Here is a 23813-nt window from a genome sequence, read left to right as displayed (position 1 = left end):
ATTATCTTCCCACACCAGAATAATCAACAAGCTGTGAAAATCTACATTAAATGATAGAAGAGACCATAATAAAGTATGTTTAATATACAAGGAAATACTTATATTAATTTACTGAAAACCGCCAATAATGGCTGTTGTACAAGGCACTGTTACTGTTTGCATTTGTGCCTCTCTTGCATAGCTCCTGCTATGTTTATTGTTGTGTTGCCAAATGTAGAAACTACACATTCTGAGCTTTAATATACCCCATATGACTATGCGACAAATTTAAACTACAACAAAAATGTCAGTTTTCTATGGAATTTCCCAACATGTCAATTATCTAGTTTTTATTTTTATTACAAAAAGTGATAAAATATGGCACAAAACAAACAGCAAGTTCACAGTAGGCTAAGATCATACACTACCCACTTAACTGTGAACAAAGTCTATAATAGTCTAAAAACTGAAATAACTATTTTCAAGAACGAAAGCCACTTAATTGACAAAGAGGTTTATAATTGGGTCAACAGACACTCAGGTTCACTTTCACCATAGAGCACTAATCTTGATACCGGTATGAAACTTTGACCACATTGTAACCCTTTTGTGAAAATGAATGATGTCATCTCAACCACCGAAGACATGAATACAAGCTTATCACTTGTTGGAAAATTAACATGGAAATTTCAACAAACTGGTCGAGAGATAAAAGTTAAACAAAGATGTATCAGAGTAAAGACTGAATTATTTTTTTTTTTTTTTTTTAAAGAAAAGAAAAAAACTAGATCAGTCTATACTGGTTGCTCAGAAAAATGATATTTTCCGAGAGGACTCAAAAATATTTTTAAAATTTATTTTATATTATTTAGAAATGACAGCCATTTTTTTTTTTTTTTTTTTTTTTTTTGAGGTGGCAAGAGTTTTTTGTTTGTGTTTTCAAGTATCTGAGTGTTTTTAATTATTCAGTTATATGTGCCCTAGGCCTTTAAGATAAAAAGCAGTTACTTCAGCATAGACTGGCCACCACCACCTAGCTGGATTTATTCCATAATACTTTTAGTTACTCAAAGTCATTTGACTCAAAAATCTCAATTTCTCAACAGTGGTTTTCCAAAAGAGGAGTAATTTCTAGCCTTAATATTTTTTGTGCTATGACACCATATAATATCGTTACTTTTTATAGAACATCAATAGTGATAAGCTTACACTTAAAAAATACACTATTTTAAAAACAAATTGTTTGGCCTGCAATATCTTGGGGACCAGATAAAAATCTGAGAATCACACACATAATAGACTTTCACATTATGAAACTTCAGCACAAGTTTCAACTTTGATGTGCAATTTAAAGTTGGGAGAAAAAATATGAAAATTTAAAAATATTGTTTTTGAGATCTGCAATATCTAGGCTAGTGGAATAAAGAATATCAAGTATATAAATTATACATTTCTATGACTACTTTTTTTTAAACTGAAAATGAGCCAGCAAATTACAGTACCTTGTTCTCATCTGATCTGTTTTCTCTACTTTGTTCACTGATTACTTGAGAAATTTCCTCACTCACTCAGTTTGGACAGTTTAAATCTCGCTCAGTCATAGTTTTAAATTCCACGGAAGACAGCTTCCTCAGCACATTCTTAACTGGAACCCAAACTACATACACCTGAGGACCTTGGTCCTCATGGGTGGTAAAATGCAACATCCACATCTTGGTTTTGTCCGTCAATATTATCAACTTCGGCAATGCAACATTGTTCATTGTTAACAAAAGCCACTATAGCTACTTTAGTGTCAGTGGGACAAGTTTTTCACACTACTGAAGCTCAGTATCAGGTGCATTGCATTCAGCAACTGCAAAGAAGTTAACTCTGCCCTTCATTAATTTACCTTGAGCAATAAAAGATGCAATTTCAGAATTTCAAGGTTAGCTAACAACATTTCAGAAAATTCTTCTCGCAATTTTGTGATGTCACCATTTCCATTCAGTCTTGTGTCGTCCATTGTTTGTATTCTATATAGTCAGGTATCAAATAGTCACCTTCCGATTCTTCAAACATGTAAAGTAAAGCCTGTTTGGCTGCATAATTTTGAGATTTTGCCGTGATCGTGCAATTGCAACTGTCCATTCTGCTTACCAGAACTTCCAAACAGCCTTCATAGTTAACTCCCACCTATCATCAACTTTCTATCTAGTGATTCAAACAAAGTAACACCACGCGTTTTCAGCCTCTACTTGCAAAATTTCAACCTTCCAATTTTAATGTCTGGATTTCCTTTTTTGAATTCTGTGAATACCCGATTTTAATTACTCAATGTTAACATTTTTTGCATTTGAACCATAGTAACATTTTATTTCACAGTAAAGTAATCTTTTTTGCCAGGCATCAAAGTGCTGTTGTTATTTTCATAAAACTTAATAACCTTTTCAATCATGTTTTTGCCTATCCAATTAAATGCATTTTTTCTTGTGTAATGCACATAAAATTCCCCGTTCTTTTACTGAACCCCTTGTCAAATTAACCGGCATTTTGACACATTAAATTCACCACTAACGTTTGCTCAACTCAAATAATTTGGCATTAAAAAAGATTATCTTAATTTTATACTCTGTTTGAAATATGGCATTTCATTTTTAGCTTTTCTATCAATCATCATATTCAGTTGGTGAATTTTGAGAACTTCCATCTGGTTTAGTACAAATTTTCTTTCGAATTGAAATTTCCAATTCTTTTTGACTAACTGTCACTTTCTCAATTTTTGCATCCAAGACAAAAGGTCTTTTTTGTTCACTCTGTTTTGTAATTTTACTACCAGATGATACACCTGGGATCTCACAAGCTGAATCAACCTTTTTTTTGTGGTTTCTGACAAGCCACAAAATTCTTTAGGCCTATTTTAACTTATCAATATCCTTTCCTATTTTAGTAACAAATATGTTACAATAACATGTTGGACACAATGATTTTCCTGGTATTATACTTATAAAATTGCTTTTACTTTTAGAATAACGATCGAACATTATTTTTCTCAGACCTTCTATTACAGGCTTCTTACACCTTAAAAGGGTCAAAGCAAGACTGAACAAAAACATGATGAAATACTTTTCAAGTATTTAATTTCAATAGTTGATTTAACATCTAAGTCAACTCTTTCAAGTAAAATCACTTCGTTCTTCACTGTAATCTTCAATAAAAGTAGTGTCTCTTGGAAAGACACCACAACACGCTGACAAGCTTCGGTAATAAGAACACGAATAGAACAATGAACCTCCATTTTTCAACTGCATACTTCAAGAATTCACAGTTAAAAATAGTACAAGTGGACAGATGTTGGTGGAAGACAACACATCGCCTTATACAGACTCGTCTGCAAGCCTGCACAGACTTGCAGATGCTGTCTGCTAAAACTTTCAAAATGGACTCACTCAACAAATAATCACTGTTCACTTTAATTTGAATTGTTTCCAATTATGTAACAAATATGTTATTCCATTAGCCTACATATCTTTGTTTTTAAAATATATAATATAGAATTTTTTTCACTGTCAACTGAATCTCAACATTGAAATTCATAATGAAGTTTGATATCACACTGGCCAATTAAGTGTGTAATTTTCAAATTTTTGTCTGACCCCTCAAGATAATGCATGTGAAAAAAATTAATAATTTTTAATTAATGTCTTTTTTAAACAGTAAGCTTCTCATCACTGACACACTATATCAGGGTAACAGCACAAAAAACTAAGGCTGAGAAATCACTCCTCTCGAAAACTACTTTTCTAATTTTTTTAAAACTTGCAACCAATGAATTTGAGCTATTAAAAATATATTACAGAACACACTCATCTAGGTGATAATATCAACAGTGTGCTGAACTAAATTATTTAATATTTGAAAGTCCAAGAGCAACCGATCACTGAATAACTTAAAAAAACTGCAGATGCTTGAAAATGCGAAATATCAAGTTTTCTGTGATGGTCAGGCAACCAATTATTTTTTCCTGGACCACTTGGTATGGAATGACTCAACTGCAAGAATTAGTGAGCCTAACCCTAGAGAACTGGGGCAACCCTATGCAAAATAAGAATGTTTTAATTGTTTACATTACAACCAGCTGATCACAATGTGAAAGCAAAAGAAAAATCAAGAAAACCTAGCATTCTGAATTCATTTTCTCATGGTTTTCTCATAAAAAATTCTATGGAAGACATTGGCATTTAAGGAAAAAAAAGTGCTAAAAGCAGAACAGAATCAAATGGAAAAAGGAATACTGGTACATCCAAAGAGAAAACATGGAAAGAAGCTTCTAGTAAACACAAGGAACTTGTCCAGGCAGGAAAACCTTCCCAGACAGAAGTTCAGAAACACAATTTCTTACTACCAAAAAATTTGAGAACGATTTGTATCACATACAAAACAGAAATACTCAATATAACGTTAATTGCCTCCAAAGTGGAATGTTATATGCTACAGCCACATCTGCAATATTTTTAGCAGGATTCAAGATATAAAAAACATTGCAGGAATCTCGGCATGTGTGGCAACCACAGAGCAGGGGAAAATGCTGGGTGCTGGCAATCAAACTGCCATGCACACATGCTGTAGAGGCAACTTCTCGAAAACAGCAATGGACAGTGTTCAGTAGACAGAAATTCAGTTTTCGTACTGTGTTAATTGCACACTCCGAGTTTATGCACTCCTATTTTAAAGACTGCAATCCAGCTGTGTACTTCATATTTTAATTTTTTATATATTCAATCATTTTCAGTAAACTCTTCCAACCAGTTTCTATAATTATTTTAATTTCTTTTCCCCAGTTCAGCTTAATGAATTCTTTTTAGTGTAATTGAGGTAGTGAAAGTCAGTCTCTCTACCCAGGCAATATCAAGTGGGCAGTATTTTATGGCCCCCTTTGGAAAATTGGGTCTTATTTTATATTTTAAAATTCTGAAAAAAAAAATTTAAACAAATTCTCCAACCAAATTACACAAAGTTTTTCTTTAATTTTTCATTTAAACTTAACCCACAAATTAAAGTCTAAGTAGTAGATGTCACTTTTCACAATGAACGCCCCATTCAACATTTTCAGATTCAGTATCCTACTTGTACATCAGCATCATCTTAAAAGGTATGTTTTCAATAAAAGTAAACAAAAATCAACAATATAGAAACTTTATGTAGTGGCCATAAAGTGCATTTCCCCCCCCCTCCCACTGATCATATGTGTTACTGAAAATTTGCGTACATTGCAACATTTAACACGCACGAAACCAAAGTGAAAATAGGTGTTTCTGACAAACCGAAAATGTACTCTTTTCAGTGGTGGCAACTACAGAAAAAGAAGGCACTGCTAATACTTTTGGTAATGTCAGACTGGTAACACAGCGAATACTTTTGCAATAAATTTTATAATTCACTAATTTTTGGACAGGTGGACAAAATATATTTACAAATGATTATATTTCCAGTGCCTTTTACTCACTACCTGCTCCTTTTCCAATTATGTATAAAATGTGACAATTTTTCTGCAAGTACGAAAAGAAATTTGCTTTGGATACTACTATCAAATCATTTGTTATTTCTATATTCTGAACAAATTGTTGTCAAAATGGCAAGTTGCAAGACTGTAGACTTACTAAATCAGAAAGAATGAGTTGAACTTTTAAGATTTTTCATGCATTTCCAGTTTTGGAGAAAGTGGCCTTGTGTAAAGCGCTAATTGGAGCACAAACTTTGAAGAATTTCGTATATGATCCTTACGTGCATTCCCTACAAATTTCAACAAAATTTAAAAAGGTCTACGTATCCTCTGGACTGGGTCACCTGACACAATGACCCACATATAATGCACATTTACAAATACTGTGGCAACAGTGTGGCACGGACACTTCAGTGTTACCTGCACAAAGCAAGGACATTTTTGGCAAACCTTTAAACTTGTCCTACTACCTACCACAAATAATGCTTCAGTACGGTAAAAACCGAATCATGTAATATCTAGTAACCAGTTTAACTTACAAGAAATTACAGTCATATTAAAAAAAAAAAAAAAACTTTATTGTAAAAAATGTACAATAGGAATTGTACTTGGAAAGACCTACGAAGACTGTCCCAATTACAGAACAAATGTGTTAGACATAAACCTTATCACATACAAAATTTGAAACTTAAAACGAAACTTATAGACAAATCATGCCATGACAATTTTGCAGCTCTTAATCATAATTTCCTTAAGAACTAATGAAATGAACATATACGGAGAGAAAAGGTCAAGCATGACTTATTATCAACCTACTGTACTTTTTATCTACATGTATACTCGTCCAACATTTGCCAGATGGAAGATTTTTTTTCAAATCATTTGTAAATATGAAAACTATACTAAAGATTTAATGAAATTCGGTGACCTCAATACAGCGTGTGAAAACCTAAATATACATAATAAGTCTCCATTTTCCAACAGATACCTGCCCAAGTGGACTCTTGACATTTTGCTCCCACCCTAGACTAAATCTTTGCTCATGTCTTTAGGAAATCTTACAAGATTGAAACAGCTGACAATTCAGTTAATGAAGGAGAATAACACTGAAAGTGACGTCTATAATACTGCAGCGACAAATCCAACAAATTCGGGTCCCTACTCAAAAACTTATCCAAAACCAGCTGTTTTGCTGACAAATCTGTTTCTGTCACTCTAAACATCAGCTGGCCGTAATGCAAGGTGTTTTGGAGAATTATTTTTAAACGATTACATCTGAAGAGAGCAACAACCACACACAATTCCACAACACAATAAGTCTACAAAATAACGCAGCATAACATAAGTAACGGTAATTCGGTTACACATAATTACGAGCACGTAGAAAGTACTTCGGCCGCCATTATAGACACGTAAAGACAGAACATCATTCACGTGAAAAATTAGCCCCCATATTAAGTTTCTTATAACAAAGGTTAATGATTATCAAATAATCATTAAGGCTGTTTAGTGAAAGGTGCAGACCAGCCACCTAATTTTCATCAAACGTCACTTTCAGCTTGCGTTATCTCCATTAGTCTGCCACTCGCCCTAATATCATAACAAGGCAACTAAAAAATTCAGAACGTATGTTGAGAACTTTACCTGCTGCTCTAGACCTGATCCATTTTGATTGGGTACATTACTCATATTACTTCAAAGCAAGACTTTTGTTTAAAACACCCCTTGCAAGCGTTGTCTTTTCACGTAGTTTTCACACAAAGGATATTGACGTTGATGTTCGAAATTTTAGAACTTCTAATCGATCTAAAGCTGAGTGACCGACGTCAGAAAACTATTGTCTACGAAAGTTCTACTGGAATTTCAGAACTCAAGACACAACCGAAATCAGTTTGTTGTTCTATGATTAAAACAAGTCTAAGTGAATAACTCAACAGTAATTACAAAACAAAACATAAGTGTATCGCTGGTGTACGTAGACGTGAAATGCTAAAGCTTAGAAGACTACTAATGGCGGTATCACATCTACTGCTCATACAATACATGCTACCTCTGACGTCACTTTTTCCTTCCCAAATTTTCCATTGACATATTTTAATTCCTATTTATTTCAGTCTCATATTTTTTATTTAGATCAAATTCTTTAGTTCACGTAAGAATTCTGTTATTGTAATCTCATTAGCAAAGAAGCAAATTACTGTTCGAGTAGTTCCATCGACCTCTTGTACAGCGATATATCGACTTGCGAGAGTCGTCGAACTCAATTTCCTGCTGCTTCCGTGTGGGTCTTCAGGAGTGTACGAGTTGGATTGAAAGCTGGTAATTTTAGCGTGTGAAGGAAATCTCTTTCAATCGAGATATTCTGTTACTATTCTCACATTTTCCTATTATTTATTTGTGATTATTAAGTTGAGTGAACTGAATTGCATATCAACAGAGATTTTTCGCTAACATGTCCCGTACTTAATTGCAGGTTAGAAATGGGACGTGTGATACGAGCTCAGAGGAAGGGTGCTGGCAGTGTGTTTCGTTCCCACACAAAACACAGGAAAGGGGCGCCAAGACTTCGAGCTTTAGACTTCGCTGAACGCCATGGTTATATTAAAGGAGTTGTTAAGGTAAAAATCAGCGTTTACCTTTCATGCATAGTTCGTAAATGTATAATACACATTTCGTTCTTAAAGTTACGTCAATCTACGTCGGGCATTAGGAATGTTTGAATCTGATCAATACGCTGTGTGACGGCACTGTCATTACTGTACCACAGTTCTTGATTCTGTATTAATGTCTTGGTTTGTATTGACTTGGATCACCAATTCCTTTGTTTAACGTCCCATTATTATTTTACTATTTGCGGTTTAGCTTCTAGCGAAAGGTGACATTTTTGTTTCTCCTGTCGGTAAGTAAGTGGTGTGTAAAAGTAACGGCCTGGAATGACATACTAGGCATGAATTTCTTTTGTTGTGAGTTCCATAGTGTATGGTCAAGAAAATAACTTCGTCCTTTGTAATGACTATTTAGGTAAATGTCTTCAGCGGCGTAATTAAGACGTGCTTCTCATGGCTATAAGACCATATACTTAGCTGATAAGTGGTGTTTTATGGATAGTGTAGCCCTACATATGCTCTCATTTGATCGTGTATAACATATATGTTAAACTCCCTGTAAAGTGGTTATATGTTTAGAATTTTAATTATATATTCGAATTTCTTTGTGCTGTCTGTTGACAAATTGCTTTGTCGGATGATGACAAATTGCTTTCAGGATATCATACATGATCCAGGACGTGGGGCTCCGCTTGCAGTTGTTCACTTCAGGGATCCATACAGATTCAAGACGCGTAAAGAACTCTTTATTGCGCCAGAAGGCATGTACACGGGTCAGTTCCTGTACTGTGGAAAGAAAGGTATAACCTTTTTTAGTAATTTGACTTGCAATGAACCAATTATCTGTCAAGTGTCAGAACTGTTTGTTTCATGAAGTTGTTTGTAGTTTGTTAATTAATGAATTACGTTTTTTAACCTAGAAATACTGTTGTGTAACAGTTTGATTTTGTTGGTAATTTCCAAGAATGTTTCCCTATTGAAGCCGCAGGCGAAAAACAATATATATCAAACGTGCGATTCTAAACTGATCACGCGATTGTGGTGCCTTGCAGTACGATAAATTATTTGTGAGTTGCTAGGAAAACCCAAACAATTTGTTGGTAGTGAGTGGGATGTCTGGTATTGTAGATGTTTCTTTGGCCGATTGCCTCGTGAAGAATCTAATCCCATGTTTATGCAATGTAGAAAATTGTTTGAGTTTTTGTCGGAAATGTGACACACTACCCATATTTTTGCGCGACACTGGCAGTCTACCCAGGTTACGGCAAAAAGGGTATGCTTGCTGTAGCATAGTCATCAAATGGAATTTCTCGACAATGTTAATGATGAGTGAGGTAGGTAGTTTCCTTTATGATTACTACTATTTTAGTAATGCTCTTCTTTAGTCGTTGCTGTAGTGGCCACCATAAACGTGCTCATAACACCTGCCACCTTAATTGCATGATCGATTTAGAATCACATGTTTGATATACAGCAGAATCCTGCTAATACGAACCCTAGTAATCCGAACATTTGGTTAATCTGAATATGAAAAGTGTTAGTGTAAGTATGGAAAATCGTGCGGTAAGCTGCTGTACACACACACACTATTTAAATTTTCATAGCACAGTAAACATGTATTAGAAAAATTGGCAAGAAAAAATTAGGTTTAAACAATTCATAACAGTGAAAGAAAAGCTGTCAAACTTACTAGGCAGTCTGTTATGACGCATAGCTGCTCCAGTGTCTTGTAAACAGCAAATCAGCACGTGTAACAGTGGGCTGTTGCTCCAAATAACATAGTGCGAGGTGAAGGGGCTTCTGCTGCGTCACTGTGTGGCAGCAGCTCTCCTTTGTCAATTTCAGCCTCATTGTCGCTTCAGTCACAGCAGTCCAGTTCTTCCTGGTCTTGTCACAGCAGCAACTAAATCAGTGTCAATAAGGTTCTCCACAAACGCCCCATCAGCTGCCATCCACTCATCTACATCTCCTTCACTAGTTTCGTCACGTCAAGGGATTGTCTGTATCATTTGTAGTAGATTTTCCTCTTCATTTTCAACTAGGTTGTCCTGGAATTGAAGAGATGTCCACAGTTTTCGTAGAGTATTTTGTTAAATATTCTGCCATGCCTCAGTGGCCCAATAAATGACATCCTTCACATTGGTCTTTTTTTTTGTTTAGTCCACTAAAGGAATACTATCAGCATTCTTGAAAATAGTTTCCTGTAAATTGGTTTTAATGTTTGCAGTACGCTCTGGTCCACCAGCTGTAAAAGTGGTGTAACATTCAACGGCAAAAACTTCGCCACAATTTCTCCATCACATAATTCCTCAGCGCTGGGGTGAGATCTTATCAATCAAAAGTATTGCATTGGGAGACAAATGAGGAAATACGGAAGCGTCCGATCCCACCCGTCTGCTTTGACCCATGACGTCACAAATATGGTGGAAACAAAAACACACACACACACACACACACACACACACACACACACACACACACTTTCCACAAGAACCCTATTGACACTAACGGGACAAGCGCGGGAAATGGGGTGTTTTGGGTGGGGGACAAACTAAATATAAACAAATTTAGACGCCTTGCGTAGCTACAACGTGTAAGTGAAGACAGCCATGCATGAATACCCACCCACCTCCCCAGGGGTCGTAACCCCTGCAACCCATAGAAGATAAAGATGCTTCAGTAGCTGATTAGTGTTTTTTCTTTTTAAAAAAAAAATCTCACGAGATAGAACGAACAGATCAGAAAGATAAATATAATAAACTAAAACAGAAATTCGAGGAAACAGATATTTAAAATAAGTAATAAGTGTTTTTAAATTAAAAAAAAAAATCTCACGAGATAGAACGAACAGATCAGAAAAGTAAATAAAATAAGATAAAACAGAACTGGAGACAGCCACACTCAAACCAAACTCCGCGCTGTCATGACGTCACACACGACAACACCCTTACGTCACGGGTCAAAGCCGACGCATGGGATCGGACGCTTCTGTTGACCCGTCAAATGATTTTCCTTAGAAAACTGTTCAACAGAGGTAACAAACTGGGCCTGAAACTATTCTTTTAACAGCTTACCATCCATCCTTGCTTTTTTCTGGTTACGATAATATATCGGCAGGGACTTCGTGTTGCAGTTTTTAAAAGCTCTGGGCCAAGCAAATTTGCCTATCAGCATTAAAGGCACCTTGTGATTACCAGCACTGTTGCTACATGCTAACAGTCACATCTCTTATTTTGTCAAACTCCCCCAAGTATTCCTTCACTGCATCATGAGGAGAAGAAAGCTTCTCTCCAGTTATTGTTAGCTTATGGATTCCATGATGTTTTTTGAACCTGTTCAACCAACCCATATTCACACTGACTCATCACCATTCATTAACGTGTTTGGGTAAACAGCATTCTCATGAACCAGTGCTCCATTCGGAAGAGTTCCTCTTTCTCTTTTCTGTGAAACCAAAGGAAAAGATTAACCCTCTTCATCGTACTGAGACTGTTTCAGAGTCTGCCAAATTATAGTGTGTTTTTTTCCGAAGATGTGGCACAAGTATGTTCAAGTTTCACTCGGTCTTCTTTCAATCGCAAATGGTTGCTTTACCAATACCCAGTGGTGTTGACAGTTTAGACACATTCTCACCAATGTCTATCTGCTTCAAAGCATTCAGTTTTTCTCTGAGGTAATGTATATTTCTGTTTACTTGTGACGAAAATATGTACACAACTAAACCTGAACGAATACAACTGTTACGCATGCCAGCGATTGATAACTAACATAACCAAGCGTTTTGCGAGCCAATTGGCAGTGCACTGGCCTCACACAACAAAGGTCTCAACAAGGGCAGGGAGTGAGAGTGAGCCATTGTTCCCACCTGTGTTCCCATTTTTTTTCTACTGCGGTGTACCTACTTATCTGCTTGGTATGCTTCATTCTAGAAATTCAACACAGTAATTCCAGCTAATCCGAACAAGGTCCAGTCCCAATTACTTCGGATTAATGGGACTCTACTGTATATTGTTTGGAGCCTGCGGCTTCAATAGGCAAACATTCTTGGAAATTACCAAAGAGTTATGTTTTTTTTATAATGTGGAAATACTGTTATGTAACAGTTGCATTTCTTGTACATGAGAAAGGTAATGCAATACTGCTATAGTTAAGAGATACATTAATTTTGATGTTATTTGACATATAGCAAGGAAACAAGATACTAAGAATGAATACGAAAAACACTATTTATTGTGTTCTAGATATTACTCGACATGTTTTACACATTATCTTGAGCAAATCAATGTGTGTTTTGAAATGTTTGGATGACACTTCTTATTCTTTGTTGTCAAGAGTGTACTTAATTAACACGGACTTTTGACAAGAAGGTCCACTATGAATTCTGCTTTGGTCATTAATAAACTCGTTGGTTTTTCCTACCTTTTGTTACTGCAGTGTATTGTAAACTTTTTGAAATGTTTAGTCTCTCATAACTGCACTTGACATTGTTCAGGTGGTAAACTGCTCAGCAGACAGTTCTCCCAATGCAATCAATTTTGCTGCTGATGTTTAAATGAAATATGACCACATGAGACGAGTGAAAATCAGTGCAGATTGTAACACCAGGGGTATTGCAGTATACCCTCTCACGTCAATCAAGTCAGTCAGTCGTGTAAAAGGGGCTTAAAATTTCATAACTTATCTCTCATCCGGTTTGAAGAGCAGTCGCAGAAATGTTGTTTTGGAACATGAATTAGTAGTGGTTGGTTTCCAACCATTTGTTGCCATTCTTATTGCTGATAACAGATTTGGCATATTTGTATTTGGCCAGGATATGAAAACCTTGCAATTGAAGTGGGACTGGCAAATATTGTGGCCACCTGTGGATGTTTTGTGTTTAGCTTTCATGGTTTTACTTGTATTCACTTGTCTGCCCTCAGGAAGAGGCACAATTTTGGTCCACCTTATTTTTATTACAATTTATTTGAAAATAAGTAGTTTCAAGGAATTACTAAAAATGTTAGTGCAAAAAGTATAATCTCTTGAAGAAAAGCAGTTCTTAAGGTCCTGATGGGTTGCTAAAATTTTAGCTAAACATTTGGGTACTTGATCAGGTAAAAGTGTGCTTGTGGTTTGGTGGTTTCTGTGTCGCATGCTGCAGTTGGTAACTGGTTGTGTGGTGAGTGATATGTGAACACAGTATATGTGGCGGATGATTAGACAAAATGGCAGAACCAATGAGAAAAGCATTTGATAAATGTCATGGTGTGGAATGTGTGAAATTTCAGTGTGGCATAATGGAATATAGGCCCTATTGTGCAGAATGTCATCATAAAACAGAATATTCTTAAAATTCAAACTGCACTCTTAAGTTCCAGTATAACCACAACCTCATGAATTATTGCAAAAATGTGCCACAAAGTTCTCGAAACAATTATCTGGCTAATGTTACAGAGCAGCCCCTCCACCACACCCATTTTTCCTCAAGTCACATTCATTGTGTTTTGCAACCCTAACTGTAATGTTTTAACCCAACCTAGAGCTCAGCTCCACTAGGATCAATCCCTTACCACAGACAGCTTTCCTCCAGTCACATTATTTAATTTCACAACTCGTAGCATAACATTGGAATATGAAAAAGTATCCGAAGGGAATTGTTACATCCAGAGAAACAGACGAAAACCAGTAACCAACTTTATAGCCCACAATAACCAGATCAATACTCACTAATCCTTAGCTTTCACCAAAACAAGTTATTAGATAACAGCGATTCTCATTAGCTGCTGACACTTATCACCTGACTTGACACGAACAACAGGATCAAATTGCCAACATCAGCATGCAGTGCAAGAGCTGCCAACACAGCAGGGACATGTGAATAATTCATCATACTAACCTTCAGAAGTCGGAGTAAAATTGTTACTTTACCTTGAGCAAACTACTGCAAAAAAAGCAAGCTCACACATTTCTAAGAATTACAATTATTTATAAGATGAGAAGGCCAAATTGTGAATATGTCTTGGCAAACCTGTCACACTCAACAATTGTTGTGCCAGTGCCTTGCTGTATTTACAGAATTGTAAATTCTGTGGATCTGGTAAGACTATTTCTCTCTCTCTCTCTCTCTCTCTCTCTCTCTCTCTCTCTCTCTCTCTCTCTCTCTGTGTGTGTGTGTGTGTGTGTGTGTGTGTGTGTGTGTGTGTGTGTGTGTGTGTGTCACACACACGGTAAAATTACTAAACAACACCTTGCACTTAAACTTTGTTACTAATTAGATTTAGATTTAAGTACAATGCTTTTCTCACACTGTTTTAAAAACCTTGCAATGGATGAAATTGCATCTCTTGTGTGTGGTGCAGAATTCCACTAGGTGTTGCAACAAATTTTCCGGGCTTGCGACAAATTCCTTGTTCAATTGCTCTAACATTGTGTAAGCATTATATCAACACAGGAGTGTGTTCATTCTTACACAATTTGTGTAAACTCATTTGTTTAAAAAATAGCTGCTTGATACCGAACTAAGTATATTTCATTATTAGTAACAATTCTCGTACTTCAGCATCAAATAACCTATTTTTGGGAAGCAACAGATTTTATAAAGCCTAGTTACAGTATCCCATGCTGTGCCAGTGGCTGTAGAAACTGTTCAGCATTTTTAGTATAATTAATGTGAAAGTTGTGCAAAAGATTTTGTTAAATGAAAAAATAGTATGTGCTTTGCAGTGATTACATATACACAAATGCAAATTAACAGCAAAAACAAGGAGTAAACAGAAAGCTGTCAATATTAATGTACATACTCCAAAAATATCATTATATTGATATGCAAACACAGTTTTATGTTCAAATGAAGCCACACTCCAACTTATTTTACAAGGCAGGTTTCTTACATGTTTCATGTCTAGCATTACTGAGGGGTTTTGTGAAAGTACCAACTAATATTTCTTTAGAAGACAGATGTTCAACATTAACAGTCTAACTGCTACTTTCTGACTAAATATTTTTAGAATTTGTCACTAGATTCTTATCTTATCTGGCTGTATGGCTCTTATATCAAATATATTTTAACCTGCTTTGTGACTCATGGATATAACTTAAAATTTTGAATAGCTGTCAGTCATGTAATCAGCTTCACGAGTAGAAAAGTTTGTTTTCTACTAGACCACAAAATTAAAGAATTTTCCATGTGTGTATGAACCAGTTCAAGTATCTGCCACTGATTTTATTACCCAGCCTGCATCACTGAAGGTCATTATTTCTCTGTTGCCGTAGCTAGAGAGAACCAGTTTTTAGCTTATGATTGTTTACCTTTAGATATCTCAACATTTATGACGACAAGCAAGGGTGTCCAAAGAAATCTAACCAATAGGGGGCAATATTCTAAAATTTTTGGTATAGCTGATCAGTAATTATAACAGTGGAAACTGGCAAGTTGAAATTATAAGGAAAACGATAGATTGCTACTTGCTGTAAAGATGACACGTTGAGTTGCAGACAGGTATAATGAAAAGACTGTTACACATTTAACTTTTGGCCAAAGCGAAGGAAAAGGAAAAGACACACACATTCATTCATGAGCAAGCACACCTCATACACACATGATGGTCATCTACGACAGCTTGGTCTGGTCAGAGTTGCAGGAAATGGTCATGTTTGAGATTTGCTTGCTTTGTGCATGCATGCACTCTCTCTCTCTTCTCCTTTTCTGAAGAAGACTTCAGCCGAACGCTAGATGTGTAACAGTCTTTTCATTATGCCTGTCCGCAACTCGACATGTTTTCTTTACAGCGAATAGCAATCCATCAGTTTCCTTACATTGTTGGTTGGTAAGTTTGAGACTTATTGTGCCCTAAGGACTATATCTGAGAGGAAATACAAAAAACTAAGCCTCAAAGAATTGCTGGGTAATCACTCAATGTTTTTAGGCTTGATTTCTTTGATACTTAAGTGATCTGCGTATTTCATTAATATACATAAATTACACCATTTTCTACTATTAATAAGAATATAAGTAAAACTTATTTTATTCATTGATGGGAAAATTTATCTTCCTGATTAAATATGGGCAGCCAAGAAGTTACAAACAAGTATTGTCAGTCATATACCAAAAAGTGTGATTGACAATCTGAATTAAAAATTTGGCATTGGGAAAAAAGTAAGTTTGTCAGTAGCCTGTTGGGCAACAGAACAAATCAGCAAAAACACTATGCTTACAAAATTTCATATCCAATGATCTCAGCAGATTTATTGCATTATTTTCGTGCCTTCACTTTATCAAAATGCATTTTGAAAGCAATATCTTTTGGGGAAATTGTAGCCCAGGACTAGTATTGCATTAGATGAGATATCCCTTGTGAAACCAGCCTCAAATTAGCAGGTAGAATAGATTTTGAGCCAAGGTGACCCTTGTCTTCCAGTTAGATGCATTATTGAAGAACCATGCCAACTGCTATTTCCAGTTGTGCTAGACAGTGTAATATCTAAGGCTTAGAACAATCACAGACAATTGTTGTTAGAAATTGAGAATTTAATGAGCAGATTGCACGAGGGCATGTCTCTGTTGTGGATGCCTATGCTAACAGCCAGTGGCTTTTAAAACAGTGATCATATTTATTAAGGATATAGACAACACAATACATTTTTGTATAAATACCCATTGCCTCCTGATAAAGTACATACAGGGGCCAAATTGAGATTGAGAGTTGTTGACATTGGCTTGTCTTCATTTGTTTCAAATTTCTCAAACTTTTCTTGGCAGATCCAATTTTTTCTCATTTCTGTAATTCCCATGCCAGGTATTAGCTTACCAGTCTTAAATCTTTAGTCTTAAAAAATCTCTTTGAAAGATTTTTGATGTGATTCCAAAACATTTGTCTGTTACAAATAATAGCATATTTTCAGTTTGTTTACATGTCATCCCATCAATTTTTTTATTGCAGTTCTGGCCAGGCATAAGTCCATAAACTGCTTTCTCCATTCTCCATACTTTTCCAGGAGCTACAAAGTTTTCTGGTGGAATGACAAGATATTTCCTTCCTTGAGGTTTCAATAGAGATGGTGTTAACATGTTTGATCTTAAGGTGCCTTTCAGCTGCCATATATAGAATATCTAATTTGAGCTTATCTGCTGGTGGGAAGGTTTCTTGATAATTATCACCTTGAACTTGAGAGCATCCTTCTATTAGATGTGCCTTTAATGTTTCTGGTGTATGCCAACCCCAAGCTTTATCTTTCATACTCACTTCACATGGAGATATGTGTGCCCTTTGGGGTACCTCTTCCAGTGTATCATAGTGAGTGAATTGTTGTGTAATTGCTTTTCCACTCTTCTTTATTCATCCCTTCCGAAGTTACTGACATTTGTGTGTCTTTGGAAGTCTTCCTTGCAAGTTATAAATAAAATGGTCAGTCCCTTCACTGAATTTGTGATTGACCTTGTAACACTTTGTTGAACTATGTGATCTATTTTTTGTCATAATATTCATCACCATCAATCACTGGCAAGACCATAAGTATTCATTACCCCTATCTATGATTAAATTTCTTCAGTATGTGAACAGTGTTGTCACAGGTTCTGGAAATCAGGGAATTTCACACACGTCAGGGAAATTTGAAAAAATAAAAAACACTGGAAAAATCTCGTTTTTGTCAGTATATGAAATGGTTGTTTACTGAGGTGTCATGCATGGTCACTGGTTGGGCGCTGTGGAGTACGTGTGCTGCTTCCCTACTCCCTCATTCCTGTTGCTTCTGTTCTTCATACCACTCCCCACGGCTTGCAGTCAGTTCTATCACATCTTGCCACTAGCCTCGCAGCTGCCACCAAGAGGCAGGGAGGTGTGAGGAGTGGTTTTGTTAGATCTGATTCTCTCCAAACACAGTGGCCCAAGACAGCGATCATGTGTGCCTGAGTGATTTTGTGCACATTTGCTCTCCTTTCCTGATGAAGGCTTTGTCTGAAAATTTAGTTGAGAGAGTGTGATTGTCATTTTTCTATGTGCCTGTTTGCAGCTTGGCAATCATATTTACAGTGAGTTGCTACCTATCCTCATTATTGATTCTCAGAGTATTTGAACAAATTATACGTTGCGCGGATTGATCATGGTGGTCTAATTTCAACATGCTGCCTGTGGCTCGTGAATAGTTGGCCACAAGGTTTGATTTCCACGATGCGCCTAAACTGGAAGCCATTTCTGCGGGTATCTGTAATGGATCAAGTCTGCTGATCTGAAGCCATTCGGTTCCCACTAATGTGCAAGTCCTGCCCATCAGATCTAGTCTCACTGATCCACTCGCAGGCCATGTCTGTTTGTGTGTTGCGTAATGCAGCAGATTTTCATGGTTTATTCATGGACCCAGGACTGGGGTGATCCTCAGAAGGCCAGATGCCATGGGCAACAGATTCCAGGAATTGACTGTCTTACTACAAGCACATTGTGCAGTGTGGTGTTTTATAGACATTTTATTTATTTTAGTACATTTTGGCACTTCAAAAGTAGTTCATATGTTAGTATGGGCGATAAGAAGAAGAAGAAATCATCTGTCACTGGTACTTCATATGCTACTATTGCCGGTCACCTACAGTGTTGGTTTACACGATTGTCCTTCATCTTACACACTTCTTTCAAGGGACCTACTTTTTTCTGAGGTTACTTCTGAAATCAGTGAAGGTATTTTAAATGTGTCTTGCATCTCCAAGGAAATGCATATTTTAGTCACCAAATGTGCTTTAACACCAATGGTCTTAATGAAATACATATACCTTTTGGCTTGCTTTCTCCATCCAAAAACAGTTCATTACAAAAGGTAATCTTAGTACTTAAGATTTTTGTTCATGCCAGGAAATGCCATCTGCTTCAAAGCTTTTTCAATAGATATTTCCTCATTTGCTCTATTGTTTCCTGTACCTGCAAAGACAAATAGTCAACTTACATCTTAACTTACCCTTGAGATCTCAAAATTCATCAGGAAAAAATGCTCAAACTTGTCTGGAAAACAGGAAATTTCACTTGGGGAAACTTGTAGCAACCCTGGTGAAGTATAGATTATGTGAAAAACTGCTTTTTGTTTAAATTGTGAGGTATTTGTGATTTATGTTCCTCTATCTTCAAATTTGGAAAATTCTCATCCTCCGGGAAACATACATCCCTGCTAGCAGTTATGTGGCACATCTCCCTATCAATGAATCAATAGTCCTTGGTTGCCTGGCAGTAGTCAGTGAATGTCAGTATTTGATATCCTATCTGACTTCTTGCAATGGCGGTTTGGAATGTGAACTATTTCACTGCATCCAAAATCCGAAAGTATGATGAAAGCTATTTCCTGTGCCTACTTCAAATAGTGTTTTATCAGGGTGTATATGTCCCGGGAAAAACTCTGAAATTTTTTCATGCCTGGGAAAATGGGGAGAAACCCAGGATTTCTTAGAATCCTGGGAATTTTTCATTGTTTTAGTTTTCAGTTAAATTTTTGTAGTTTTGACTGGTAAGAACTGATACTCTAACAAATAATTTTGCTTTAGCCCACTACTGCGCATGCTCTTTTCATACAACTTTGAAAAAGGAAGTTCATTCCAAATACTAGCAAAGCTGTGTTCCTTTTGTTTGTATACCTAACAACAACACAGTGCTTCTGTATTGCTAAATAATTCGGAATTTAATTCTTGTTGAGGTGAAAGATTGGAACATGTAAACTTTTTCTCCTTTATTAATGTCATTCACACATAAGCTATTAAAATTGCAGCAAAGTTGAGTTTCAAGGAAATTGTGTGTTCCCGTGCAATTGCTTTTGTTGTGTTGACACATAACAGATGACTAAAATACAGTAGTACAGTGTGTCCAGTATGTACTGTAACTTAGAAATTTTCTTCCCAAGACCCCCAAATTAATAAGTAATATGTGTTCTACCTGAGAAAGCATTTACACTTGACATCATATGACAGTATTGTGCAACCCAGCTTCTAATGTTGCTGCAGACAATTAGCAAAGCAGTGCTATTAACCTTACCTGTATGTTGTTATGGAATGTAGTAGTGTTCTGACTGCTGCATCATGTGTACAAGCACTTAAATTATTAGCTGTTTGTTATGTCTTAATTTCTCCTCTGGCATTGATTTGTAAAAGTGAAAAGATGGGCCATGGTTTGGAGTTCAGATTAAATGGAAGGGCCCACTGTAATTCACATACCAAATCATTTGGAAGGTGGGAGACAGTGCATACTTCAATAATTAGACAGTTTGAGATTCTAAAATTAGTTACAATGAAGTGTTTCCAATTGTATATTTCTAATAAAGGTGAAGTTGTAGTGTTAACATGATGGTTTTATACTGGCGTGTTTCTAAATTGGTATGTTGCACCCACCAGCTTCTTTTTCCTGGGGGTTTGAATATTTTATGAGCCAGTACTGTTTGACCTGGGGCCCAAACATATTTTATAATGAATGGTCCTTCCCTGTACTTGTCTTCCTGCTGTTTATCTCCTTTGTCAAGTGATGTCATATTTCACTACGGTCTTGGATGCTGGTCAGGTTTCACTCAAGTGTAACCCATCTGGTGAATGTGTGGCAATACCTGTATGGCAGATTTCTATTGCAGAAAAACTGTCCATGTGATGAATCCTTCAGCAGAATGAGTGCGGCTCACACCAACGAAATTTACTTGTTACGTCTATTGAAATGGGCAAGCATGAAGTGGAGAAGGTCTCTTTGTACGATCAGTTAAAATATTAACATTTATGTTTGTTCTGGTACAATAAATGTTTTTATTCTGAATGTCATTGATATAATATCTAGTATTTGTGTACATGTCCCTGAACTTAAATAAGTGTGTGTAGTGTTTGCAGTAAATTTCATTTGCACTAAAAATTAATGGTGTGTTGCCTCCCTCGCTGCCCCCAGCATATGAAGTATTTTACTCCCAGTAGAGTATTGACAGTTTCATCACCTTTTTTGTATGTTACAGCAAACTTGCAAATTGGAAATGTGATGCCTGTTGGTACAATGCCAGAAGGGACAATTGTTTGCAACTTAGAGGAGAAAACAGGAGACCGTGGTCGCCTTGCTCGTGTGTCGGGCAATTATGCAACTGTGATTGCACATAATCCAGACACTAAGAAAACTCGTGTGAAGTTGCCATCAGGTGCAAAGAAAGTTATACCTTCAAACAATCGAGCCATGGTTGGTAGGTATTATTGTAAAACAGTGTAGTGGTCCAGTTTTAGTGGTCAGTGAGACTTGTATGTGTTGAATTAATGTGGACATTCAGTTAAATTTATGCAAATCTCTTCTTCATAAACGTATTAGTGTAACTGTTAGCCTGTTCACGATGATGAATTCTATAACTGATTCTGAAGCATCATGAGTGTAATATTAGAGGCTCTTTCTGAGTTAATGGGCTAACATCTTTTTTTTTTTTATCTCTCAAAGTATTAGAAGGTAATTCAAAGCATTCTTTATAGCTAAAAGTTGTGTAAAATCTCTTTTATATTTCTTTTACTTATGCAACTGCTTGATTTGGGAGGTAAGAGATGACCATTCCTGGGTCTGTTGTCAATTTTTCTCTGTCGGGTACTTAAGCAGCATTGTAAATGTTTCATGATAAATTACTTTATTCTGTTATTTATTCCATTTACAGGCATTGTTGCTGGAGGTGGAAGAATTGATAAGCCAATTCTTAAAGCTGGGCGTGCATATCATAAATACAAGGCTAAGCGTAATTGCTGGCCTAAAGTAAGAGGAGTAGCTATGAATCCAGTTGAACATCCTCATGGTGGTGGTAACCATCAGCACATTGGAAAAGCTTCAACAGTTAAACGTGGAACTAGTGCTGGTAGAAAGATTGGTCTTATTGCTGCCAGAAGAACTGGAAGGATCCGTGGTGGCAAAACAGACACAAAGAAGGGAGATGATTAAATACTGGTTGTATAAAAATTAAGCAAATAAAATGATTCAAAGATATTAATTGGTTTTTCTGATACATTATTTTTGGCATACCAGGTTTTTCTGTAGTTGACGGCGCATGAATATGTTTGTTGTGAAAGTTCTGTTCGGTGTGTGTGTTGAGGGAGGGGGGTGGTTTGCATGCAGAAAAGTAAACATGCTCCTGATAGCAAAGTTCTATGGTGCTATGAGTTTCTGAGGGCAGCTGATGCAGAATAGACCATTTGGCTGATTCATAAGTGCAGGATGGCATGTATGTGATGTACAGTTGTTATACCCAACAAATCAGGAATATTTGGCAATAGCCCTGAGCTGTTACTCATTTGATGGGAATATAATCTCTCTATTTAATTCAATACTGTCCTTTTTTCCCCCTAAGGTAAGTCTTTCCGCTCCCGGGATTGGAATGACTCCTTACCCTCTCCCTTAAAACACACTTCCTTTCGTCTTCCCCTCTCCTTCCCTCTTTCCTGATGAGGCAACAGTTTGTTGCGAAAGCTGAATTTTGTGTGTATGTTTGTGTTTGTTTGTGTATCTATCGACCTGCCAGCGCTTTTGTTCGGTAAGTCACCTCATCTTTGTTTTTATATATAATTCAATACTTGTGTATATTTATGACAGTAAAAGGAAATCATGGATTTGGGAATGTTCTGATGTGTGAAAATTAGTACAATGTCATTTGTTCATGGTACGTCACAAGCACTAAACATTCACAACAGTCTAGCACCTTTGTAGGTCATTAGTGCAGGTATGAGAGAAGTATGTCACTTTCTGGGAATGAAAGTTCTCATGTAGATGTTGCAATTAAATTATGTTACCGCGCACATATGGTAATTATTTATTTTTAGTAACCTATTTTCTTACTTATCACGTGTCTAAATATATGTTTTGTAAAATATATTCAGACCCTTAGGTCTTGGGACTTCTATAGGAAACAGATCACTTAAATGAGAAGATGGACCTCCTCAGGTTATTGATACTGAAGTGTTAGATTTGGCTGCATGTGTGGACAGCCTTCATCCCCCACCCATGAGATTTCACGTTGACTTTTTGTCAGGGTGCTTATGACATTGATGTTGAATGGCCCCTCAACCCAGATCATCATCATGTTACAATTGGTGTGTACAAGATAACTGCGTAAGAAATATTGCTTCAAATTAAATTTAAGTGGTTATCAATTTTAGAAGTGCATTTAGCATTAGCTTTCTTTCAGCAGTTCACGTGATCAAATTATTGTGCCAATATTAGGTTGAAATATAATTTTTTTAAATTATACAAAAACAAGATCTTAAAAAGAGAACATGGTGTACAATGAGGCATACCCAGCTGAATAGTGCTGTCTGCATCGGTGTTGTCTGGATATGTTGGTAGTTTTTCATGCAGCAGAAATTTTTCAACATCTAAATTAGGAGACAGGAATGTGTTCAGCTTGTGTAGTGTATTAAAACACCATTATATTTTTTGTATTATTTGTAGTACCACTTTTGGAAGAAAATTTTATCTACGTCTACAGCCAATAAACTCTGATGGTATGGAGGGTACTTCTCGTACCACTGTTAACTGAGTGCTGGATGTGAATCCTAAAAATGTATAGGAAATTGGTGAACAAGCTATTCCGTATAGGAAAAACATGATTTTTTTTTTATTAAAACAGTACTGTGTTCTATATAGTGAAAACATACTTTCATGTGTGATTTGGCATTTATAATTTTATACACAAACAGGGTGTGTATGCCCTGGAACAGCTGGGAAATTGAGAAAAATGCAGCAGTTTTTTGAAATCCAGGAATTTTCCGTTATTTAAGTTTGGTTAAATTTTTGTAATTTTGAGTG

At 36.3% G+C, this 23813-nt stretch overlaps 2 protein-coding genes across 2 annotated transcripts in view; one reads left to right on the top strand and one right to left on the bottom strand.

Annotated features, from left to right (window-relative positions):
* The window catches only part of LOC124596146 (ATP-dependent RNA helicase DDX3X), a 163203-nt gene extending 155871 nt beyond the window's left edge, over nt 1-7332 (bottom strand). Inside the window, exon 1 of the mRNA XM_047135166.1 lies at nt 7106-7332. Within this exon, the coding sequence (XP_046991122.1) occupies nt 7106-7150 (45 nt within the window). The 5' untranslated portion in view covers nt 7151-7332. The remainder of the gene's footprint in view (nt 1-7105) is intronic.
* Nucleotides 7333-7623: 291 nt separating this feature from the next.
* Nucleotides 7624-21998, top strand: LOC124595951 (60S ribosomal protein L8). Its single transcript, XM_047134872.1, has 5 exons — nt 7624-7780; nt 7935-8079; nt 8726-8867; nt 21004-21222; nt 21676-21998. Exons 2-5 carry the CDS (start codon nt 7942-7944, stop codon nt 21951-21953), a joined length of 777 nt encoding a protein of 258 aa, XP_046990828.1. The 5' UTR covers nt 7624-7780; nt 7935-7941; the 3' UTR covers nt 21954-21998.
* Nucleotides 21999-23813: the final 1815 nt, after the last annotated feature.

This window comes from Schistocerca americana, chromosome 2, assembly GCF_021461395.2.
Source record: "Schistocerca americana isolate TAMUIC-IGC-003095 chromosome 2, iqSchAmer2.1, whole genome shotgun sequence".
NCBI lineage: Eukaryota > Metazoa > Arthropoda > Insecta > Orthoptera > Acrididae > Schistocerca > Schistocerca americana.
The sequence above is the reverse complement of the archived record's forward strand: the minus strand, read 5'-3'. Positions and strand labels throughout refer to the sequence as shown.

Bases quoted from the DNA above. Each gene is read 5' to 3' on its own strand.
- LOC124595951 (XM_047134872.1), top strand. From the start codon at position 7,942: ATGGGACGTGTGATACGAGCTCAGAGGAAGGGTGCTGGCAGTGTGTTT. The intron at 8,080-8,725 runs GTAAAAATCAGC...AATTGCTTTCAG, and splicing joins ATATTAAAGGAGTTGTTAAG to GATATCATACATGATCCAGG. The intron at 21,223-21,675 runs GTAGGTATTATT...TTCCATTTACAG, and splicing joins AAACAATCGAGCCATGGTTG to GCATTGTTGCTGGAGGTGGA.